The sequence below is a fragment of the Triticum aestivum genome, chromosome 7D (genome assembly GCF_018294505.1).
Source record: "Triticum aestivum cultivar Chinese Spring chromosome 7D, IWGSC CS RefSeq v2.1, whole genome shotgun sequence".
In the NCBI taxonomy this organism is placed as follows: domain Eukaryota; kingdom Viridiplantae; phylum Streptophyta; class Magnoliopsida; order Poales; family Poaceae; genus Triticum; species Triticum aestivum.
Window position 1 is genome coordinate 573,993,711 of NC_057814.1, and position 17,354 is coordinate 574,011,064.

A 17,354-nucleotide genomic window follows, 5' to 3' on the forward strand; every position below is an offset into this window, starting at 1 on the left:
TTGCCGGAGATCCTGAAACTCTGCATGGGCAACATCACAGCAAGGAGACACACTCCACGCAGTTGCAGGTGCAAGCAGCGGCAGGAGTTGCCGCCTCCTCATTTTCATGATCAGATGCCGAGATAGTTGCCCTCCCAGGCGCCATCAGTTCTGACTTCCGAGAGATAATGTTTGTTGTGTTTGGCTGGTTGCCCATTCATGCAGGAGACTGCTTGCGAGAAAATGATCTATAATTGGTACCAGCAATAATATCACTAGCTAGAAAATCAATTGAGTGAGTTCCACATCTGTGAGAAGCCACTCTCAGCTAAGTACTCGAACCCATCTTGAGCAAACACACCACCCTGGGCAGGCGCCTCCCTCTTCACGTTGCCTTGCTCAAACCTGGTGAGCTGGCTCAGCGCGTCCTTGATCGCCTTACCCATGTGCTGCTGCTCCTGATCAGCGGCCATGGGCGCCATCGCCGTCACCGGGATGTTCATCGAGGCCGACGACGACGGGTGAGAGGAGGGGCCATTGGAGAAGCAGGGCACTTGCTCATAACCCTCTAGGTTTTGCACCGTCGACATTGCAGGATGGTCAAAGGCAATGTAGTTGTTGTCAATGAGGGGAGGCAGTGAGGTTGCGGCTGCACTGTCAATGTTGTAGCTGCTCCCTGTGGGTGCCTTGGCGATGGTTGTCCTGGTCTTGTAGAAAACCCTACACAAGACCCAGTCCTCCTGTTTAACAGGAAAATATTACACATGAAGATAGTTGTCACAATGGTATCATATGCATGCATCTGAACTGATCATGAGATCAACATTTTTGCAGCAGAATCTTTTTGCAAAGCTTGATAGTATGAATTAAAACGATTTATAATGGGAAAATACTATAATTATTTAGCCATTCTTATCTCTTGTTCTGGGCAACAACTGTATGCTAGTGACATGGATGCGTTGGTAAATAAAAATGATTAAAACTTGGTGTGAGTCAATAATTCGCACATACGTCTGTATATTGGGGTGTACATCTAAATTAGAAGAGACCAGATCATCCCATATCTGTGTAAGTAGCTGGCATGAGAGTGACCCACATATGAAGAAAGGATCAAGTACAGAACATCAACAGGCGGAACCAGGCCCAACTAATTAACAACAATTAACATAATGAACATATGTTCTGGCTGCCACGAATTTTCTAAGCAAATTCAGCTAACTATCTGTTCTAGTGTCTTAACACAAACCACACCAGCTTTTAGACATCTTGCAGTATTATTTTCATGACACTTAATTATCGCAAACTAAGGGAGTTAATTAAAAAAGATGCCAACTTGGTGACCTACCTGTATTTTTGGCGCTTCAATTCTACTCTCTAGCTAGCTAGCTAGATCTTGAATTGAGAGGCCATATGCATGTATAGTGAGCTGGCTGGTCGTACTACATTATCCATTGCACATGTATTATAGGATGAGCTGGCATTGCGGCCAGTCCCCTCCACATGCGAATGTCACGTGAACCAAAGGTTTTTGTTTCTTTAGTCCATACTTCTCATAAAATGCACCACATGTGAAATCAAATCTGTCAAGTTTCATTTTCAATGCCCCCTCCCTTCCTTTAAAAAAAGTGCCACGAATATATAGTTTTCTTGCTTGTGTGTACATAAATTTTTGGTGGAATTTCTTGCACTCTCTATCCATATGATGCATTATACTATAAGCATCAAACAAGGAACAAAAGGGGAAAAGAGTGGAGTATCAAGTAGTAAGATCAAATTTGCTCGACATGTATAATTATAATGATGCTTACCTTGAGTGGCAACTTCATCAGATCGCCTTGCCCTTCCTTGCGGAATTCGTGCATGACCCACTCAGTCTTCTTACCCTTAGGGGCTCTACCTTCATAAAACACCAGGGTTTTTCTCATGCCAACTAGCAACCCTTTCCGGCTTATCGCACGGTCTTTCCCTGTGGCCTTCCAGTAGCCTGATTCAGTTGCTCTATTTGTTCTCTGGCCTGTAGCGTACTTCCTGTCTCTTAAGCTGTAGAAGTACCACTCCTTGCCACCAATGCATGCAATTTCTGAATACAATCAGGGAGCAAATTAACAAACAATTTTGTAGAAATTAATTAGATGAACTATGAACAGTAATAATCTTTTTGGAACGTGCTCAAGATGTGCATCCATTAATCTAGTAATGTTTTCTGGCTACACTTTTCCATTTTATAAGAAAAAGTCCTACATCAGAGCCACATTCAATTAAGGCAGAGAAAATATCCATTAATAGGTAATTGCATAATAGGGAGAATAATAGATATTTTAGGAACCAGGGCAAAGGAGATCTATTGATTGGGGAAGGCATCTTGCCTATTCGTGTGAGATATATCAATTATACATATCCTATCCTTGCTATATATATGTTCTTTCCATATGGCTTTGTGCATGGTGTGTTTTCTACTAGTAGGCAAAGTGGAAGGCCTCCTTTTTGTGTTAAGTTTGTCCCCATCCGTGGGCTGTGAATTCCCTTTAAGGATGAGGCAAATTGGGGGAATATTTGATGGCATGGGATGAACAGGGACAGATGCGGAGAAGGCCAGCAAGGGGCCAAACAAACTCATGGCTGTGAGAATATCCTTCTGTTATGGGGACGGGAAAGCGACAAAAGATGGAGGCAGACAAGGCATGTGAATTTTGTTCTCATTGTAGAATAATTCCCAGAAACTATATGTATTCATCTCTTGATCAAGTCTCCCATGGCTGGAATAAGAGGAAAAAATTACTGTGCAAGAATTTAATCTCTCTTTCTCTCTCTACAGTCTACAGTGGTAGTACTAGTAGTTACTTTGTAGATGATCTCACTCTGAATATTATCTTGCCTTTGGATCAAGTTTTTTCGAATGGTAATTAAACAAATTAGGACATATAAAGAGGGAGGAAAGCACGGGCACATCAAAAGGATAGGCCAAAAAGGTGAGTAAAGAAGAGGAAAGGAGGAAAGGTCGGTTTCTAGCGGTATGGGAAGCATGCATGCATAGTTGCAGGTTGCAACTTGGTGAGATCGAGATTGTCGATGTCACTTCAGTTATGGCTGGGAGTGGAAACGGATGCAACTCCAGCCACTAGCAGCATGAACACAGCCACCTTAGATTTGGATGCAACTGAAGGAAACTACACATGCATGAGCGGAAAGGAACAAAGAAAATTGTTCATGGAATTAACAGACTGAAAATTAATGGAGATAGCTGATTGAGCTGCACATAAATACATAGTTGGTCCCAACAAAGATCTTAAATTCAAGTTGAAACCAACAGAGCAATACATTTTGATGCATGATTGAGAACCTTGGACAATCATGCATGCATATACACGCGGACAAATAATTTAATTTTGGGACTTCTTTATTAGAAAACGAACAAGGGATTTAATTAGTACAGTGGAGAAAAGAAGACTTGTCTGTTTAGAAACGACCAAATCGTTGTTAGTTCCGTCAAAAGATATACACCGCAGAGATATCATACATAGGATGCGATATTTTGAAGGGGATTTAGGACGTCATCGACTTCAAATTGAAAGAATAATTAGGAATCAGCAGCGAGACGGGAGAAGAAATTAAATCAACTGATAAATCAAGCACAGGACCAAAGTATTCGTGCATATGTATGTTTGATGATCCGGAAGACGATGAAACTAGAACTGATCACACAAACATATAGACACACGCGCATGCTGGTGTAATTAATTAAGCGGCTTGGGTATATAGGGGTATCTGGATTAGGTCTTACCGGGGAGGTCCCAGGGCTCGATCTTGTTGAGGTCGACGTCGACCATGGCGGGGCAGCCGTAGATGCTCGCCACCGCGGCCGCCGCCCCTCCGGCGCCGCCGCCGAGCTTCCTGGACAGGTAATCGAGCACGAGCTCGTCGTCCAGCGGGTGGAACCTGAACCCCGGCGGCAGCCTCGCCTCCACCATGCTGAGCGAACTCATCGCCGCCACCACGAACGCAGCTCGCCTTGGGTCCCCTCGGATCAAGCGATCGACAGGAGCTAGAAAGGGCCGACGGCTGCTTCTGCTGCCGATCTCGGCAGTGGGACCAACACAGGAAGCAGCAGCTGGCTCCTGATCGGAGTACTATGATTGTACTGTATCGTTTACCGAGAGGGATATCGAGGAGGGGCGCGAGGAAGACGAGGGGTATTAATAGGCGCCCGCGCACGGCATGGTCAGGTCAACTAGTTTTTGCGCCGATGCTTTCACAGAGCCGGGGAGGGGCCGGGAAGGCTACGGCTCTACTACAAGTAGCTGTACTGGTACTACGTATGGCTAGGCAGATGGGGAGCGAAAATGTTGTACGGAACCATGGTTCAGCCGAACCTACACTCGACACCATTGATTTCTAGACAGTATTCATAAGGATCCATACATGATTGATTAAAAAATGCAATTGACATGTATGTCTATTCATGAGGATCCATGCATGGTTGATTAAAAAATGCAGTTGGCATGCATGTCACAGATCCACATGTAGTAGGATGTTAAATCGTACGGCATAGACCATAGGTTCGGTTGAACCATAGTCCTGAATCACGTCTCTCAGATGAGGAGTACGTACGTACTCGCCCAGCTGGAGAGACTTTTCTTGTCATCTCGGTTAGCGTGCTGGGCGCCAGGTGGCGAGGTCCGATTCGCTGGGCCGGTCCCGGCCGGTGGGCGCGCGGGCAGGGCGGCTGCAGCCGGGCCGGTGGCCGTGTCGCGCTCGCCCGACGTCGCCGGCGGTGACGTGGGCGGGCAGATGCAGTCATGCAGACGAGATGAGGGATGCGGGGCATTTAATTCGAAGCACGGACTGGCCTAATCATCACCTAGCGGGCACATATCTTCCGGCTTTGCGGCGTCGCCTAATTCCGGTTTGCGGCTCGGGTGATCGGGAGATAGATCTCCGGGCATGGCGAGTTGGTGTGCTGGTATGGGCTGTTGTGCACCCATGGATGGAACTGGAAGGGTACGTACGTGCGTGCGTGCGTGCGTGCGTGTTCACATGTGCACACAGAAAGACAGACAGGGAGGGAGGCAGAGGAAGATATAGGGGTTTGGTTTACGGCATCTCTGATGGTTTGTGTAGCTCGTACAGAATTATTCTTGTCAAGAACTAACAACATATTAAGACGGATATTCAATTCGGTGCCCAGGCTCATCTGCACATGGTGAACAGTAAAATTAAAAATAGTAGATTTTCGTTAAGTCTGATTTTTTTATGCAAGATGATTCAGTGTGTTGGGTGCGTGCAAAATTTGTGGCTAAATGACATTCGAGGAGCATGTGAAAAAAAAGAGACAAAATGAGCTCCGAACAATTTAGGGATGGCAGTGCGTATCCATTACCCGCGTACCCTGCGGGTAAAAACCCTATTAGGGCAAGGGTATGGGTCAAATAAATACCCATAGATACATAAATGGGAAAAAAATTCGTACCCATCGGGTATAGTGGGTACGGGTATAACCCATACCCATGTACCCATGTACCCGTATATATTCTGACAAATAGGTCTTATATATTATTTATTCACATATTAAACATATTATATATACACATAAATCCCACAACCCTAAGAAGACCTCATCGTGCATTCATGTTAGGCCGCCGCACCACAATAGATAGCCCACGAACGAGTATATGCGTTGCTGTCATGATGTGTTGTTGTTTATAAATTATTATTATAAGTTGTCGTTTATGAATATGTAATGCTCAAATTGATGTGTTGCAAATCTAGGTAATTTTACCCGTGGGTACCCATTTACCCTGATGGGTGACGGGTATGGGCAAAAATTATACCCGCCAACGGGTATGGGTACGGGTGATGGGTAAGGTTTGCGATGAAGGGTAAGGGTATGGAGTGGCTCCACCCGTACTCAAACCCTACGGGTGCCATCCCTACGAACAATGTTGTTTTCAAAAATGTCTCACAGGCCCAAAAAATTTCTTTTTTCTTGAGAGCTAATGAAATGTCCAAATTCCATGAAATTTGGCACGGACTTCACACACATGAGCATTCCGGATCACAAAAATATCAGTTTTTTTACTATTTTTTATGATTTTACTGTTCCCCCGCGGGTGCAGATGCACCCGCCAAAACGCCGTTTCCCCTATCGAGATGGTTAGTTTCCTTGTGGAGGAACCAACCCATCAGGTTTCAAGTACTACTATATGATCATCTACGTTTGTGTACAGTGTTAAAAAAAACTACAACTTATCATGTAAATACTTCGGTAGAGTGTGGTTAAACTGTTCAATAAAATTGAGTGGAACATCTTTTTAAAAGAGAAAGGATGATGACATTACTCAACCTCTGATGCCTAGCATCGTGTGAACGTCGACACCATCAACTAAGAAACATCGTGTGGACGTCGACACTATCTAATCTAGCCACATTAGACATCATGGGTTTTCACATAGAGAGTGCAAACCCGATGCAACTGCCAATGGCGCATCTACCTTCATATTGCTCTGCTCATGCGGAACTGACCAAAGGAGAATCCGTGAAGAGAAGATGGCATCGTGTCATTTACGGTTCACCGCCACACCATGTTCTCGTTGATGGTTGCCATGCATGACACAACAACGCCAGCACCCATCGCCACCCGATAGGCCACCCGGACTCCACATGCCTCTTATTGGTCCTAGACCAAGCCCTAGAGAGATCCACTAAGACGTTGCTCGCCGGCCTACAAAACCGCACTCCACACACTGGTGTTGTGCCGCATCCCTAGCATTGCTACACCATTGTTATATCCTGGGACCAAACCCGCGCGGTCTAGGCAAGCTCATGCTAAATCCCACCAAGTCCCTGCATACATCAGCGAAGCCGGCCTATTGTAGTCGAATGTAACCATGACCACCGTCCCTCAAAAGGCCACTCAGTCACCTCCACCGATCGGGAAACCCCGCCGTCTTCTTCAACGGCAGCGCTTTAGAGGTAGGAGAGCGGGGAGAGGAGAGGCGGAGGCGATCTAGCCCCCCCCCCCCCCCCCAAACACACACACACACGCACACACACCCCCTTGCACTGAGTCGGGAGACTTCCACCTCGTATCATCATTCTAAAAAGATATACACTCACTAGTAGAAAATGGGGCTTTTGTCCCGGTTGGTAAGGGCCTTTAGTCCCGGTTTTTGAACCGGGACTAAATGGTCGTTACTAATGCCTCCCCCTTTAGTCCCGGTTCTTACACGAACCGGGACTAAAGGCCGTCCACGTGGACGCAGCCTGGAGCTCCACTCCCGGTTGGTGTTACCAACCAGGACTAAAGAAAATTTTATGATTTTTTTTTTTAAAAAAAATTACGAATTTTTTTTATTTTCAAATTTCTGAATTATTTTAACCTCCACTCCCTAGCATTGCTACACCATTGTTATATCCTGGGACCAAACCCGCGCGGTCTAGGCAAGCTCATGCTAAATCCCACCAAGTCCCTGCATACATCAGCCAAGCCGGCCTATTGTAGTCGAATGTAACCATGACCACCGTCCCTCAAAAGGCCACTCAGTCACCTCCACCGATCGGGAAACCCCGCCGTCTTCTTCAACGGCAGCGCTTTAGAGGTAGGAGAGCGGGGAGAGGAGAGGCGGAGGCGATCTAGCCCCCCCCCCCCAAACACACACACACACGCACACACACCCCCTTGCACTGAGTCGGGAGACTTCCACCTCGTATCATCATTCTAAAAAGATATACACTCACTAGTAGAAAATGGGGCTTTTGTCCCGGTTGGTAAGGGCCTTTAGTCCCGGTTTTTGAACCGGGACTAAATGGTCGTTACTAATGCCTCCCCCTTTAGTCCCGGTTCTTACACGAACCGGGAGTAAAGGCCGTCCACGTGGACGCAGCCTGGAGCTCCACTCCCGGTTGGTGTTACCAACCAGGACTAAAGAAAATTTTATGATTTTTTTTAAAAAAAAATTTACGAATTTTTTTTATTTTCAAATTTCTGAATTATTTTAACCTCCACTCCCTAGCATTGCTACACCATTGTTATATCCTGGGACCAAACCCGCGCGGTCTAGGCAAGCTCATGCTAAATCCCACCAAGTCCCTGCATACATCAGCCAAGCCGGCCTATTGTAGTCGAATGTAACCATGACCACCGTCCCTCAAAAGGCCACTCAGTCACCTCCACCGATCGGGAAACCCCGCCGTCTTCTTCAACGGCAGCGCTTTAGAGGTAGGAGAGCGGGGAGAGGAGAGGCGGAGGCGATCTAGCCCCCCCCCCCAAACACACACACACACGCACACACACCCCCTTGCACTGAGTCGGGAGACTTCCACCTCGTATCATCATTCTAAAAAGATATACACTCACTAGTAGAAAATGGGGCTTTTGTCCCGGTTGGTAAGGGCCTTTAGTCCCGGTTTTTGAACCGGGACTAAATGGTCGTTACTAATGCCTCCCCCTTTAGTCCCGGTTCTTACACGAACCGGGACTAAAGGCCGTCCACGTGGACGCAGCCTGGAGCTCCACTCCCGGTTGGTGTTACCAACCAGGACTAAAGAAAATTTTATGATTTTTTTTTAAAAAAAAATTTACGAATTTTTTTTATTTTCAAATTTCTGAATTATTTTAACCTCCACTCCCTAGCATTGCTACACCATTGTTATATCCTGGGACCAAACCCGCGCGGTCTAGGCAAGCTCATGCTAAATCCCACCAAGTCCCTGCATACATCAGCCAAGCCGGCCTATTGTAGTCGAATGTAACCATGACCACCGTCCCTCAAAAGGCCACTCAGTCACCTCCACCGATCGGGAAACCCCGCCGTCTTCTTCAACGGCAGCGCTTTAGAGGTAGGAGAGCGGGGAGAGGAGAGGCGGAGGCGATCTAGCCCCCCCCCCAAACACACACACACACGCACACACACCCCCTTGCACTGAGTCGGGAGACTTCCACCTCGTATCATCATTCTAAAAAGATATACACTCACTAGTAGAAAATGGGGCTTTTGTCCCGGTTGGTAAGGGCCTTTAGTCCCGGTTTTTGAACCGGGACTAAATGGTCGTTACTAATGCCTCCCCCTTTAGTCCCGGTTCTTACACGAACCGGGACTAAAGGCCGTCCACGTGGACGCAGCCTGGAGCTCCACTCCCGGTTGGTGTTACCAACCAGGACTAAAGAAAATTTTATGATTTTTTTTTTATTTTCAAATTTCTGAATTATTTTAACCTCCACTCCCTAGCATTGCTACACCATTGTTATATCCTGGGACCAAACCCGCGCGGTCTAGGCAAGCTCATGCTAAATCCCACCAAGTCCCTGCATACATCAGCCAAGCCGGCCTATTGTAGTCGAATGTAACCATGACCACCGTCCCTCAAAAGGCCACTCAGTCACCTCCACCGATCGGGAAACCCCGCCGTCTTCTTCAACGGCAGCGCTTTAGAGGTAGGAGAGCGGGGAGAGGAGAGGCGCAGGCGATCTAGCCCCCCCCCCAAACACACACACACACGCACACACACCCCCTTGCACTGAGTCGGGAGACTTCCACCTCGTATCATCATTCTAAAAAAATATACACTCACTAGTAGAAAATGGGGCTTTTGTCCCGGTTGGTAAGGGCCTTTAGTCCCGGTTTTTGAACCGGGACTAAATGGTCGTTACTAATGCCTCCCCCTTTAGTCCCGGTTCTTACACGAACCGGGACTAAAGGCCGTCCACGTGGACGCAGCCTGGAGCTCCACTCCCGGTTGGTGTTACCAACCAGGACTAAAGAAAATTTTATGATTTTTTTTTAAAAAAATTTACGAATTTTTTTTATTTTCAAATTTCTGAATTATTTTAACCTCTAATCTCTAATCACCACCCCTCATCACTGCTCAATTTATCCTCTAATCTCTAATCACCCCTCATCATTCCAAATCATCTAACTTCCCGGACGGTCACCCATCCTCTCACTACTCCAGCCTGAGCACGCTTAACTTCCGGGTTCTATTCTCCCTCGTTTCCAAGTCTGCACTTGTTGTTTTCCTGACAATAGTAAGATGTCAATTCTATTAACCCTCAGAAATTTAGCTTCAGCATGAAATGATACATTTCACTGTTTGAGTTTGAAACTATTGTTTTAAAAAACAATAATTATTTAGTACCACTAATATTTCTGGAATAATTAGTTTGACCATTGTTTGATCACTGTTTGACCATAGTTTGACCAGATTTGACCAAAATTCAAAAAAACTGAAATAATTATTTAGTAACACTAATATTCTAGAATAATTAGTTTGACCATTGTTTGACCATAGTTTGACCACAATTTGATTTTTTTGCCTCTCCAGATCTTAAAAGCCCCGTATCTTTTTTTCTGTTAGGTTTTTGAGGATTTTGAAAATGTTTAACGGGGTTCCCCCAGTTAAAATCGGATGTAACTTTTTGAGTAGATGATTTTTCATATAAAAAACTTTTTCATCCGAGTTCGTATGCAAAAGTTATGCCCATTTTAAGAAATTCCAGAGAGATTTTGCAAATAAAGTCGAAATTCATATTTGTTAATTTTCCCAACAACTAGACCACATATCACATGGGAAACTTATTTTATTTTATTTTTTTTGACATTTCCATCATTTTCTTTTGTTTTTTCTAAAACTGAAAAGGCGGTCCAAGGGGGGGTAGAGTTTGATGGGCCCTTTAGTACCAGTTCGTGCCATGAACCGGTACTAACACTGGTAGAAAAAAGGCCTTTAGTCCCGGCTGTGCAACCGGGACTAAATATGCGCGACTAAAGACCCCCCCCCTTTAGTCGCGCCTCTTACGAACCGCGACTAAAGGTTTTAGTCCCGGTTCTCGTGGCTAACCGGGACTAAAGGCCCGTCCACGTGGGCGCCAGGGGTCCGTCGGGGCGGAGGACCTTTAGTCCCGGTTCTCGTGGCTAACCGGGACTAAAGGCCTCCTCCGCAGGTTTAGGGTTTTAGCCCCCCTAAACCTGGTTTCTTTTTAATTTGTAGTGTTTTATTTCTTTTATATTTTATTTTGTGTTTTATTTTAATTTTGATGAAGTTTCAGTACACATATTCTACGCTACTATATACATGCATATGAAATTTCAAACAAGAAGAATTCAAGAGGAATATATAATATATATTCAATCTCGGGTGACCATATACAACTTCGAACAAGTTTCCATACACAATTAGGATGGATGACCATATACAACTTCGAACAAGTTTCAATCTCGGGTATGCATATAAATTTCTTCGTCCTCGGTATAGTGTTCTCCTTTAGGATTGATGACTTCCCTCATGAAAAATCCTGCTAATTCATCTTGAATTGGTCGGAAGCGAGCTTCTGGACTAAGCCTCCTCCGCAAGTTATCCGTCGCGTTGCGCACGCTATCCGATGCCTTCCGCTCAGAGGTGTGTCTCCGGATGTTCTCACAAACATAGTATCCACATAGATTGGTCCCCGGTGGCTGCTTATCCACATTAACTAACCTTCTAAAATCTAGCTCATGTTTGAATTCACCGACAATTTCTTCTGAGAACCGTCTCCAAACCCTACAGGGCAAAGAAAATTAAATGAACAAGGGAGTTATTAGTTACTTGATATTAGGAAATGAACGAAAGAGACCGATCGATATAGAGCTCAAATGATTGAAAATAATTACTTTTGCAGCATTTTTCTCATGTCGGCCCAACGCTTTGGATCCGAATCCATAGAGTCCATGATTAGAACTCTGGAGGTGTGAAGTTCAATATTTAGCAGAATCCAGTGGAACCTGCGGACACGTTACATGCACAGTCATGCATAACTCATCGATTAGACATACCATGCATGGAATAAACAAAAGAGAATGGGCACAAGAGAGAAACACTCACCCAAAATGGTAAGGAAATAGAATATGACTTTTGAGTTGATGCTTTCTAAGAAACTTGTACAAGTCTTTCTCCACGTCTTCGGGGTGATGTTGTAACACATGTCCATTAACGATATGTGGGTCAATGAACCCAACATCATGGATGTTTCTTATTTTGCATTCCCAAATCTTCAATCTGCATAATAACGTACGCAACAATATAGTTAGGACAATATATATATATATATATAGTGCAGGCAATGAAGAACGAGATGAGGTAGAAATAAATCACTTACAGAACGTAGCAACTCAGCATAGATTTGTCGAGGTCGCGCAGATTGAACAGCTGGAACAATTCACTCATATGAACTTGTACAGAGTACCGTTTGGTGTGATGCTCCTCTGTAACATCCGCATAAACATATTCTTTGTCGGCCCATGTTATGAATTGCTTGTACCAACGTAGCAGATTTCGCATTTGTGGTGGTAGACTCTTTTCCCGCGCAGGCTCGACGAGAGGCCCATTCCGCACATATTGTAATGCTATCTCACATACTGGCGCATCCTCAAGGCCTAAGAAGGCACGAAGAGTCAAACCCATCTCGGACGCTTGTTTCATGGCACTCGCTACAGTCAATCCAAGTGCTGCCGCAGCTGCTATGATCTCGGGGTCCTCTTCCGGACCGGCTTTCACTATGAGCGGGGGGATCGATTGTTTCTTCTGCATCCCGAGCTGGTCAACTTGTTTCCCGCTTTTTTTACTTTCTTCTTTCTCCTCCTTCAATATTTTTGCTTGCCTACGAAGTTCATGTCCATAGTCGTCAGGCATATTCAGCTCGGCTTGGGACGGTGTCGTCAAAAAATCCTTAGCCCACTTCTTTTGCTTCTCAGTGAATACTTGCTTGGGCTCAGGCTCTTTTATCGCCTTCATATCCGCCTTCCATTTCTCATAATCAGCAGACGCGGCCAATTTGGTTTCAGCTTCACTAAGTTCCCAAGGCCTTGGGAGGAGAGGCTTCAGTGATGGCTCCGGTACCCTTGTGGTCTTAGGTACATAAGGGTCCGGGTTAATAGTCCATGAGCGGGTTTCTTTGCTGTCTGCCTGCTTCTGCTTCTTCACCGGAGGTGGATTGGGGGGCGTCGTACCCGCTGGAGGAGGATTGGGGGGCGTCGTACCCGCCGGAGGTTGTGGATCGGGGGACGGCGTCGAATAGCGTGAAGGAGGTGTAGGTGAACCACCACGACCACCGCCACCGCCACCACCGCCACCACCACCACCATCGGAGGGGGGTGGACTTGCTAGCCTTGGCGCCTCGCCTGGAAACACTATGTACTTCTTTTTCCATAGAATGATCTGGCGCTTGACATCTCCAAGTCTTCTCTCCCCTTCGGGTGTAGCTTTGTCAATCTCCAGGTCCTCAAACCCTTGGACTATGTCTTCCACCGTGACACGAGCATAGCCATATGCAATGGGGTTGTTGTGGTGGAGTGCTCCAGGTGTACAGGGTAAAGCACTGCCGCTAGCTACCTTCGTGGAAACGTTCCCCACGGGATAATGCAGATCACATTCTTTCATCTCCTTTACATCATCCACGGGGTAGTGAGGCTCCGGTGCACGAATCTCGATCATCGGTGCACTAGCACCAGGCGGGGCATCCGTGGAAGCCACGCTGCTTCTCCGCTGCTGGCTTCCGCGATCCGCTTCATGATCTTCATGCGGCCCTGCAGCCGATTTTTCTTTTACTAGTTCATGCACGGTCTGCTTCAACTCATGGAGTTCCGATGCAAACTTCGCCATAAGATCTGCATCCCGGTCCGTCTTTCTCTTACGACTTCTGTAACAGTACGGGTCATTGTCCTGGGAAAACCCTACTTTCCACGGAACTTTGCCTTTGCCTCGTACACGTCCTCCGTGTTCATCATTCCCGAGGGCTGTTGTCAGTGCGTCTTTCTCTCTGTTGAACTTGATCAAGCCCTCTTGAGCTTGGGTCATTGCGTCAATAAGGGCTTGGGTGGGAGCACTTTTTCTGCCGGTGAACACACACCCCTGTCTCCGGGTCTAGCGATCCCCCATGCCCGTACCACCAGCTTTTGGCCCTTGGGTCCCATCCCTCTGTACCTAGAGGGATTCCTCGCACCCTCAGGTCCTCCTCCATCTTCTGCTACCTAGGCTCCGAAAGGCGGTATCCTCCTGGCCCCATAATATGATGGAACTTTTTCTTACTCGCATTATCCTTATTTTTTTCGATATTTCCTTGAAATGCTCCGATTGCTTTTGCCTCACAAATTCTGGCCAATCATCTTTCAGTTTCTCATGTTGTCCATTGAAATCTGGAGTCTTGCCCTTGTTGACATAGTCACGGGTTAAATTTTTCTTGAAGTTCCGGAATGCTTCGCCCATCTTCTGAAGAGCGAACTCTTTAACTAGCCTCCTCCTCTCACGTCCACCCGGAACCTCGTTACCGAATTCATCGACTTTGTTGTATTCCGGAGGTAGAATGAAATGTTCCATAAGCTTTCTCCAGCAATCCTTTTTCGTTCTCTTGTCGACAAAACTGAAACCAAGACGTGCCTTCTTTGGCTCCTTCCATTCCTGGACGGTGATCGGGACGTTGTCTCTAACAACGACTCCGCATTGGTTGATAAACTTTGAGGTGTGTTGTAGGGGCTTGCCGGTTTCACTGACAAACTCAATGGCATATGTTTCTCCTATTTTCATCGCCTTGGATTTGCCACGCTTTGTCGTACTCGATCCGGCCGAGGGCTAAAAAAAGAAAGAGAGTCGCGCGCGTTAATACATATGTATTCACATTTCAGTAAGTTTGTATCACGAGAGGCTCAATGTATATATATACCTCGCCGGAGGTGGTTGCTACTTGCAATTCGAGATCGTCGTTTGTTGACGGTTGACCTCCGTCGACAATGTCCGTTCCTTCACCTTCTTGATCATCGACAATGTCTGTTCCACCGTCAAGGTTCAGAAAAGAAGAGACTACATCCTCTTCTTGCTCATATTCTGAGCCCGGCACATAAGGAATCTCGTTGTTGGTGATGCCCATTAAATAACGTTCAGCCTCCGGATCCCTAAGCGGCTCGGCTCTATCGTCCGCCATATGTCACTCCTGCATGTAGTAAAAATTCTTTAAGTATAAAGGAATTAAAAAATAAGATTAAGGGGACATAGAGGAGGAGGAATTAAAAAATAAGATTAAGGGGACATAGAGGAGGAGGAATTAAAAAATAAGATTATTGAGCACTCCTTTTCTTCTTCCTTTTCTTCTTCCTTTTCTTATTTTGTTTTTTCCTTTTCTTCTTCCTTTTCTTTTTCCTTTTCTTCTTCCTTTTCTTCTTCCTTTTCTTATTTTGTTTTTCATTTTCTTCTGTTTTGGTTTCTTTTGCATTGGTTTCTTTTGTTTTGTTTTCTTTGTTTTTCTTTTTGGTTTTCATTTGGTTTCTTTCTTCTTCCTTTTTTCTTTTTTTTCTTCATTTAACATTTAACATTTAACATTTTCTTATTTTGTTTTTCCTTTTCTTCCGTTTTGGTTTCTTTTGCATTGGTTTCTTTTCTTTTGTTTTCTTTGTTTTTCTTTTTGGTTTTCATTTGGTTTCTTTCTTCTTCCTTTTCTTCTTCTTTTTTTCTTCATTTAACATTTAACATTTAACATTTTCTTATTTTGTTTTTCCTTTTCTTCTGTTTTGGTTTCTTTTGCATTGGTTTCTTTTGTTTTGTTTTCTTTGTTTTTCTTTTTGGTTTTCATTTGGTTTCTTTCTTCTTCCTTTCTTCTTCTTTTTTTCTTCATTTAACATTTTCTTCCTTTTTTCTTTCTTCTTCCTTTTTCTTTCTTCTTCTTCCTTTTTCTTTCTTCTTCTTCCTTTTTCTTTTTGGTTTCTTTCTTCATTTAACATTTAACATTAACATTTTCCTTCTTCTTCCTTTTTCTTTCTTCTTCTTCCTTTTTCTTTCTTCTTCTTCCTTTTTCTTTTTGGTTTCTTTCTTCATTTAACATTTAACATTAACATTTTCCTTCTTCTTCCTTTTTCTTTCTTCTTCTTCCTTTTTCTTTTTGGTTTCTTTCTTCATTTAACATTTAACATTAACATTTTCCTTCTTCTTCCTTTTTCTTTCTTCTTCTTCCTTTTCCGGCGGCGGGAGGCGGAGGACGGCAGGCAGGGGCAGCGGGCGGCGGGCAGGGGCAGGGCCAGGGGCGGCGGGCGGCGGGCAGGGGCAGGGCATGGCAGGGGCGGTGGCGGCGGCGCGCTAGGGCAGGGCAGGGGCGGCGGTGGCGCTCACTTGGGGCGGGGGCGGCGGCGCGCAGGGCAGGGGAAGTGGGGGCGGCGGAGCTCACTGGGGGCAGGGCTGTGACGCCCGGATAATCAAGCTACAGTAAAACTCTGTTAATGATGCCACGTCACCTCCGTTACTGTTTCTAATCCTTCATTAGTTCAAAACCGATTCAAAAATCAATTCAAAATATGGAAAACAACAAAAGTTTTCAAACATCGAAACAAAAATGTTCGGAGTGAACCAAATATTGCACAGATAATTATGGTGGAGAAACCACACCTTTATAAAATGTTTAAATACTATGAGATGAATAAAACAGTAGCAAAAACAATTATATAAGTGTTATTAAATATAAACAAATATTAAACTATTTTATTTTGTCACTAAAAACTTTTTACAACTCTGATTTAGGTGTGGGCTTTAACTTATTATAAAACTATAACTATTAAAGAAATAAAATAAAACAGTAAAGGAAAATAAATAAAAGAAAACACAAACAAAACAAAATAAAGAAAAGAGGCCTGCCCCCCCCCCACTGGGCCTCCCAGCCCAGCTAACCGGCCGGCCCAAACCGGCCCACCAGCCGTCCCCTTATCCACTCCAGCCCCCCCCCACTCCCCACCGACAACCTCCACCTCCCCACTCGCCCTCCCCCTCGTCTCACTCCTCTGCTTTCCCCCCCCGATCCAGATCGGATCGGAGCGTGGGGGGCCCGACCCCGCCGCCTCGTCCCTACGCCTCGTCGCCGGCCGGCGCCTCCTCGTCGCCTGCCCACAGCGCCTCCTCAAACCTCCTCCCCAACCGACGCCCCCCCGACCCGTCGCGCGCCATCGCCTCACCGGCCTCGCCGTCGGCGCCCGGACGCCGCCCCGATCCCGTCGCCCTCGACCCGAGCCGCCAGGACGCCGCCGGACTTCGCAGGCTCGCTTCCCCGACCTCCCCCCTCACCGGACCACCTCGCCCCCGGCCACGTCGGATCGACCTTGTCCCCCCTCTCTGCCCCGCCGGACTACATCGATCCGCTGCCCCTGTCGACCTCCGGTCACACGAGCTCGTCCTCCGCCCGTGTGAGCTCCTCCTCCCCCCTCGCTTATTCCCGAGCTCGGTTTCGAGCTCGAGCACTCCCGATGCCGCGCCCGTAGCTCCTCCGCCCAAGTAGTCGCCGTGCTCTGCCCCGCCGAGACCACGTCCTACCCGCGTCCCAGCCGCGCTCGTCGCGCGCTACGGCCGTCGCCCAACTCCACCCCGCCTTGGTGCCG

At 46.2% G+C, this 17,354-nt stretch overlaps 1 protein-coding gene across 1 annotated transcript; it reads right to left on the reverse strand.

The window, feature by feature from the left end:
• Positions 1 to 212: 212 nt before the first annotated feature.
• Positions 213 to 4,186, reverse strand: LOC123164474 (NAC domain-containing protein 21/22). The gene is made up of 3 exons (XM_044581985.1): positions 3,761 to 4,186; positions 1,788 to 2,059; positions 213 to 719 (listed from the first exon to the last, which is right to left on the reverse strand). The coding sequence occupies exons 1-3, from the start codon at positions 3,960 to 3,962 to the stop codon at positions 267 to 269; spliced, it is 927 nt and encodes a 308-aa protein (XP_044437920.1). The 5' UTR covers positions 3,963 to 4,186; the 3' UTR covers positions 213 to 266.
• Positions 4,187 to 17,354: the final 13,168 nt, after the last annotated feature.

What these genes read in the sequence shown, in the direction of transcription:
- LOC123164474 (XM_044581985.1), bottom strand. Translation starts at nt 3,962, where the DNA reads ATGAGTTCGCTCAGCATGGTGGAGGCGAGGCTGCCGCCGGGGTTCAGG. An exon ending in CGAGCCCTGGGACCTCCCCG is followed by an intron (nt 2,060 to 3,760) that starts GTAAGACCTAAT and finishes GATTGTATTCAG; the next exon opens with AAATTGCATGCATTGGTGGC. An exon ending in TGATGAAGTTGCCACTCAAG is followed by an intron (nt 720 to 1,787) that starts GTAAGCATCATT and finishes CCTGTTAAACAG; the next exon opens with GAGGACTGGGTCTTGTGTAG.